The sequence below is a fragment of the Petaurus breviceps genome, unplaced genomic scaffold (genome assembly GCF_028583685.1).
Source record: "Petaurus breviceps papuanus isolate PSGF00001 unplaced genomic scaffold, PetGlider_PUasm1.0 90804, whole genome shotgun sequence".
Lineage (NCBI taxonomy): Eukaryota > Metazoa > Chordata > Mammalia > Diprotodontia > Petauridae > Petaurus > Petaurus breviceps.
This window is the reverse complement of record NW_027187348.1, coordinates 11,684,903-11,692,818: the sequence shown is the minus strand read 5'-3', so window position 1 is coordinate 11,692,818 and position 7,916 is coordinate 11,684,903. Positions and strand designations below refer to the sequence as shown.

Genomic DNA, 7,916 nt, shown 5'->3' with positions numbered 1-7,916 from the left:
GCTGAGTGAAGTGAGCAGAAACAGAACATTTTGCACAGTAATAACAAAACTGTGCAATGATCAACTATGATAGACAACTCTTTTCAGCAATACAATGATCCAAAACAATTCCAAAAGACTCATGATAGAAAATGCTATCCACATTCAGATAAAGAACTATGGAATCTGAATGCAAATAGAAGCATACTGTTTTCATTTTTTTCTTTATGATTTTTCCCTTTTGTTCTGTTTCTTCTTTTACAGTGTGACTTACATGATTGCACACGTATAACCTATATCAGATTGTTTGTCATATTGGGGAGGGGGAAGGGCAAAAAGGGAGTGAAGGAGAAAAATTTGGAACTAAAAATTTTATAAAAATGCACACTGAAGATTATCTATACATGTAATTGGAAAAAATAAAATTATATTAAAATGCACTTTTTGCAAGAGGCCTATTCTTTTTCCTCACTGATCCACCTACAATAGTGCCTTCTCTCTGATTACTTCCCATTATCTCTCCCATTGAATGTGAGTTCCTTTGGAGAAGACCTTGTTCTTTTTGTATTATATCAGTACAAATAATGAAACATATGAAGAAGTCACATTATTCAGATTTGAGCTTCATATTTCCATTGGACTAGAATCAATTACTGTATTTTACATAATTATAACTTTAAAGAGCACAAATTCAAATACATATGACCACTTTGTGGGATCCATTATTTACATTAGCTGTATCCCCAGGGCTTAGTATAGTGTCTGGCATATATAATTCTTAATAAATGTTTGTTGATTGATTGATTAAGACACCTTACATTGTCTATTTTTTCACATCTGTGTGATCTCTACAGATGTATATAATGATAAATCCTCTTTCTTCCAATATAACTTGTGCAAAGCTGCCATTACACATTTCTAAACAGCAAATCAGTAAATTAGGTAGGTGGTGTGTATAAGTGTATATACATACATATGCATATATGGATAATGAATATGTGTGTATATTTAAGTTTTATACGTAATATGTAAAATATATTTTATATGAGTATATATCTAACATATATACAGTAGAATGTATGAGTATTTTGGACAAATGTTTAATTCAACATAATCTGGAAAAATAAAAGCCTTACTCAAATCACAATATTTGTACCGTTTTTATTTGTAAAAATAACCATCTGAATGCATTACAATAGTTTACAGTTACATATTTCATTACATTAATAGAGCATTCAGTAGTTGAAAAAGATATTAAACTGTGCTTGAGAAGAGATTCAGATTGGATCAGTCATTCAATTAAGTTTTTTTCCTCATTTTTACAGTTATGACATTTACTGAAGTCATTCAACTCCAATTTACATAATAAAACATTACAGACAAAATCCCACTGAAACCATCAACCAATAATTTCTGCCGTTACAAATATGTTATGCAAAATATAACACTGGCACCAGATTCATATCATCGTGCTTTGTAAAGATATATTGCACATGCTAAAGCATAAAATATGTTGACAAAACTACCAAACATGATATTGGCTTTGAATATTTAGATCACTGCATAAGAAACACATAGAATTACATTTTATACACACTCTCAGATTGTCACTATTTTAAAATGCTTTTTCCCTCTAACACTGATCTATGGTTTACAGTTTCTGTAAGAAGAAAGCATTTTTAGCACTGCAAAAAAAATCATACATCATTCCTTTAGCATATTCATTTTAACTTCAAAGCAAGTGAAAGGGAATGGGGAAAAAGACTTTTATACATTCAAAGAAAGTTTGAAATAAAAACTGACTGGTATTATATTGCTTTGATAACACTCAAATGGAAAAAAATACGATAAATTTCACAAAACATTTTCAGAATACACAAATATAAAAAGGCACTCTAACTTCATATTACACGACCAAAAAAAAGAACCAAGTTCTTAAACCAAACCAACAGAGAGCTAACCAAGTTTCTCAACAGTACAAAGAATAACTACTGCAGCAATTCATTTGATGTTCTTGCTCTAATTTAATAATAAAATAACAATTCAAGCAGCTGTTTACTGCATAAAGTACCAAATGTACTATGGTGCCCTTTTAGTAGTGATAAATAGAAATCCCCTGAGCTATTTACTGTAGAATCAGAACAGATTTTAGGCAATTTGGAAATAGATAGTAACGTATTATCAAAGATAGGCAGACACTGGTGAACAAGAAGAGTTATGTGCAATGCAAAAAATCCCATGTCTCTGGTTAAAATACAGTCTTAAAAAAGTGTTTAAGTAAGAGCAATAAACACTATGACGGAGGAATCTGAAATTTTATTTTAAAAAACTTTTTTCTTAGTGAGCCTTGTTCAAAATATGATTTTCTTTCTAGCAGTAGAATTAGAAGATACAAAAAATTAAATGCAATCTTTACTTATGTTCTAAATAAAGCAAATTTTGTAGTCTGCAAAAACAATTCAAGAAAAGGAAAAAAAATAAATTTAATGGTCAGTTCCTGGTAAGCATATTTCAATTTTGTTCCTTTGTCCCCCTTACAATTTAATAGAGTAGAAAGGTAAAATACAGTTCCACTGAGATTAGGTTGAATCACTGGGGTTTGCTGCAATATTACCTGTTCTCTCTGCTCTTCTACAGAAAAATTCAACACTAGTCCTCTAAAAGACATTTCGTTTCCTGTTTAAAAGGCTACTTCCTTTCATTCCAAACCAAATACCATTTTAGTGAGATTTCTAGTCACTTCTAGAAAAAGACACCACAGTATACAGCTCTCCTTCAAAGCTGATTACCCCTTATTTTCAGTGCTTTAATAAAGATAAGGTAGTTATTGCTAGTTAGCAACTTCTTTTTTTTTTAAATCATTCTTCTCAAAAAAGGAATACAGTACTAACGTTAAAGAGGAGAAAGAAGAAAATACTCCCTTTCCCTCAGAGTTCTAGAAAAGTGTCATTGAACTTTTTCAATGAAATTAATACCAATTGTACAAGTCCTTGGAACAAGTTCTCATTCATTATGAGTAAAGTGAGTTCCAATTTTTTATCTCCTCCAAGATGCTAAAAGATTAAGGTATTTTACAGTTATTGAAAAACACAATATAGTATCTATAGTTTACTTAGATCTCATAGAACACTGCTTTTAAAAATGCTCATGATTATTATAAAATAGAAATTTCCAGGGCTAAACTAGAGAAGGAAAGAAATATCAGAGGTACAGCCCCTCACAAAGTATATTTCTTTCCTTTCTCTTGGCTCAAGTGGAAAACTAAGCATGTGGACTGGTGATTTTAACTTCTCTCAGAGCATCAGCCAACAACCTGTTGCAGTTTTCCTGCTAGGATCCTTTTATTTACGTGTAATTTTGTGTTTGGTAGGATCACTTTTGAACCTTTCACTTCTGGATCATACTGACATACACCACCATCCATTTCTCTTTTCTTCTCTTAAGAACTATGTCTGGAGTATGCCCACCTGGAGTTTGGCCTTCCTTACTGAGAGATAGCTATGCCCTGCAAGCTACAGTGAGAGGGGGTGTGAGCAACGGAATGACTGCATCCTGTATCCCCTCCTAATAGATACGGAAGAACCTGAGGTTAGCCTGGAAACCTTAACAATGGACATGCTGGGCATAGGGACCCCAGGCGTTCTGGTTAGCCCAGAGTCAAATTTTTTTCCTGCTATTTTTTTTCTTTGATAGGCCAGATAAGACACATAACAAAACATAACTATGGAGAAAATTCCTGGGCATTTGCTTCACTTCAAATAAATATAAACACATTTACATCAAAAGTATATATGAACATTTTCTCTGGTTTGACAAAAAAATAAATTGTGGTCCACACATCATTGGTTACAAATGTTAAGCTATCAACTATAAATCTGTGTCATAAGAAATGTAAAATACAACCAAGACTCAAAAAGTTTACATTTTAACTTTTTAGAAAAGCTACATCATTTCTCACTTCCATTTTGAAGGAAAAAAATTTATCTTCCATTTTAGACACTGAAGCATTTTGGTCCTCATGTATAGCTGGTGGATGATATATGTATATATGCATATATGTATATATATTTTTTCAGAGAGTCTCATTCTTCTTTTTGTACATCTGTCACAGGTGAGGAACGGGGTCCATTTGACCTAGAAGCTTTGGCAGAAGGAGCAGATACAGTATTCACAATGTTGATCCCACTTATTAAGTAAATGTCAACTGGCTTCTCTTTCCAAGTCTCATGTTGCTATTCCCCATTTTGTGCCTATGTTTGCTTTGGGACCTACACTGTTTCTTGCATTACTCTTGACCAAAAAGACTACTTAACTTATTAATATAGTGTAAAAAATATTTTTACAACCTAGTGGTTAATTTATTTTTTTTTAAAAAGGAAGGAATATTCTGATTCAATTGAGGAAGAATCAGTGAAAAAAAAATCCGCTGCACTTGAAACTGACAAACTGCTACAAAATTTATTTACCATGTAATAATCAGCTAAACTTTCTATGGTGGATCACAGCTGAATGGATCAGGTGAAAATTATTATTGATCCATCATATCATCTAGTGTATATCATATTTGTATTATACTTTAAAAATTAGATCAAATTTTAGATCAATATTCATCTATTAGGCAAAGATTCTTGGCACATGCCTTCTGGACATGTGTGCTTAATGTGTGTTGGAATGTTATATATGGACAGGCAGAGACAGGAAAGGAACAACAGAGATAAAGACAGACCAACAAAGATAGAGAGGCAGAGAAAATACATGTGAGTGGTTAAATTCTCCTAGCAACAATAATCCAGGCAATATCTCTGAAGGTGAACTTTACCTTTGGCTTGTAATAAGGAAGTAAACATCAGAGTGAGGAGAAATTTGAGGACAAACTCCCCCATGGTACAAGAAAGCCACATTGATGAGCTTCAGATAATTCATTTTACAGCAAGGACATAATAAAAAACAATCCTTGCTACAATAGCCCCTTACTCTGTTGCATTATTTCGAAAGAAGAAATAATAAAATGACTTTTTAAAAAATTCCCTACTTAAGATGAGAGGTAGACTTTCACAGTAGTACTTTAGATAGAAAGAAAACATGATGCAAATCAAAGTCAGGGCACATTTTGTGAAAATGTTTTCCATCAAAAACTCCAAGTCCTTTCCTATAGGTTCTTTGCACACTTTACTAAACCCTTCTCTCCTACTTTCTCAAAGCGTGGGTCCATAATGACACTCAACACAACATAATTTAGGGAATAAAAATTCTTCCTGCCCCGCCTTCTCCACCTAATGTAAGTAATTAAGTGGAAGCTTCTGAAGTCCAGAGTCAAAATGTTTCCGAATCAGAATCATTTTCATTGTACCCGTCCTCTGATCCTATATTGTGAGTGCAAGAGCTAGCGGTGCCACTCAGATTGGTGCCATCACAGATCTGTGTCCTGCTCAAATGGTCTTTTTTAAAACAAACGAAGTTGAAAGACGTCATTGTACTGGAAGGAGAAAAAGGCATCATGGTAGCCAAAATGAGTGCCAGGCAGTCAGCCACGTCCTTGTTAGGAGCGCAAGCCAGGGCTGGGGTATGACCTGGGCATAAATGCAGACAAGGCAATGGTTAGTACTGGGGAAATCAAAGGGGAAGGTGAGCATTCCACAAATACATCTCAAGATGATTTTGTAAGCGAGAGATGTATATCAAGTTAAAACCATGCCAGGCAAGAGGATGAGTTACTTAAACTAAGTAGACATGCTAGGGGTATGGGTCAGAGAGAAGGAAGGTTGGGGTAAAGGAACTGGGGGAAGGAAGGGAGGAAGAGACAATTTGTGAAGGTTTTCAGCTCATGTGACCACAACAAGCACTCTATTTTAAGTTAGGGGGAATTTAGCCTTCACCAAATGGACAAAAACACTGGGAGAACACAGATCCACAACAGAGATGAATACAATATAGCACGCATGGCACTATGAACCTGATACAGCATTCAGACTTGGTTCATAGGGACAAATCTCATTCTGAGAACAATGACTTTCAGTTGTAGACAAATGTGCATCAGATAAGAAAAAAAATTTGTTAAACATCAAGTTATACAGTTGTATTATTCAATGCATATTAATCAACTAGCATTTAAGATACTAAAATGTTGGGACAAATACAATAAATCAGACACATGGAATATATGAGAAAGATTGGTCCTTTTTGAATCAAAATTTACTCTCCCTGGTATTCAAATTGGCAACTCAATTAATGAGCATTACAAACAGAACAGAAACCCTACTCTAGAACCCAGCAGATGTGGCAAAGGGAAGAATGACATAAGGAATTCTTAACCTGAGTCACAGTTCAAGCTTTGCAAGTCTGGACAGAAACAAAAATATTCTAGCAATTTCTTGCTAAACACTTGATGCATTTCCTGTAGGTAAAATGCTCTCTCATTACAAATCACATATGTGAAAAAAGTAGATTGGGTTTTTTTTTATGACATTCTACCTTAATCAGATTGAACCCCAGTGACTTAGAGAAAATGGTGGCAGCATGTATACTGCAAAGAGTACCAGACTTGGAGTCATGAGACCTGGGTTTGAATCCTGGCCCTGTCACATTTTAGCAGTATGCTCCTGAGGAAAATTATTTCACTTTGCCTCAGTTTTCTCTTTCGTAAAATGGTGATAATAATACTTGTATTATCCATACTCACCAGGTTACTATGAGGAAAATGTAAATCTCAAAGCACTATAAAAATGTGAGCTACTATAATATTAATGTGCACTATTATAGTCCCTAATGCTGGATAAGAGCATTTGGCACTAGCTATTGCTGGGGGTTTACAAAGTGCTAACAGATATGTGAACTATTATTTCTATCCTCAGGGAATAACTTACTCAAGCTATAGTATCTGGTCCAATGAATAGAATTCCTATGCGGTCAATCCATTTCATTTCTTGTCTGTGATCACCTATCAAATTTCCCTGCCACTCACTTCCCCACTCCCATATTGATGAGAAAGAAAAAATAAGAAAATTCATGTATGATAATATTCTATACAAGTTAAAGTCATAAATAAAGGTTCTGTGATTCCAAAATGCTGAACAAAATAGGCTCTAAAAAGAGGGGTTCTTAACCTAGGGGTCCATGGGCCATCATGAGGTCCATGGAGAGATTTTAAAATATCTATGAACATTAATTCTATTAACCTCAAAGTGAGATTTAGCCTTTTCTTAAATCATAATAAAATAATCCAATCTTCTAAGAAGGGGTTCCCTGGGCTTCATCAGACTGCCAAGGGGTCCATGACACAGAAAAAGGTTAAGAACCCCCAACTCCAAAATGTATTTGGCCATTTCTGGCAAAGGCGGATGTGGATCACTAACTTTTGTGCCCACAAAATTCATCTGTCTCTACACCCCAACTATATTAAAGTGACCTAAAAGTAGGCATATACTTCATCAATAGAACTGCAGTAGTGGTGGTGAGAGGGAGGAGGGGAATAATGAGGGAAGAGAAAGGGAAAGGGAAAACCAAGGAAATGGAGTAGGGGACAAATTTCCCCTTCTCTTCCCAGATGAATCAGGTAAGGGGCAGAGTAGGGCACATGCTATGATAAAATGAGGCTAAACAACCGAAAATATTAAGTTAGCTAATGATGTCAGTAGGGCTGCTTACTTCTGAGAAATACGCATGCGCTGCTAATTCCAAAACCTGTAATAAGCATTTAAGTGAGTTATGTTAATACATTTTATTATAATGCTACAATTGAGCCACATTTTTATTTCATAACTCATAAGTATCAAGAATTTTGCTTCAAGCATAATTGATATATGTATATTTTTAAAAAGCTGAATATGGAGACACCTAGCATTCAATGCTTATTCACTTTTACCAGAAAGGTAATGTTTGAGAGTTGACCTTTGTGTGTGTGTGTGTGTGTGTGTGTGTGTGTGTGTGTGTGTGTGTGT

The 7,916-nt window shown here is 34.5% G+C and overlaps 1 protein-coding gene across 6 annotated transcripts in view; it reads right to left on the bottom strand.

Moving 5' to 3' along the window:
• Positions 1 to 1,115: 1,115 nt before the first annotated feature.
• Positions 1,116 to 7,916, bottom strand: part of ANKRD44 (ankyrin repeat domain 44) — a 366,132-nt gene continuing 359,331 nt past the window's right edge. For 4 of the 6 annotated variants that reach the window (XM_069070155.1, XM_069070154.1, XM_069070157.1 and 1 more), the window contains one exon: positions 1,116 to 5,549. In XM_069070155.1, coding sequence (XP_068926256.1) covers positions 5,293 to 5,549 — 257 coding nt within the window. In that variant the 3' untranslated portion in view covers positions 1,116 to 5,292. The remainder of the gene's footprint in view (positions 5,550 to 7,916) is intronic. The other 2 variants (XM_069070158.1, XM_069070159.1) reach the window with 1 other exon arrangement.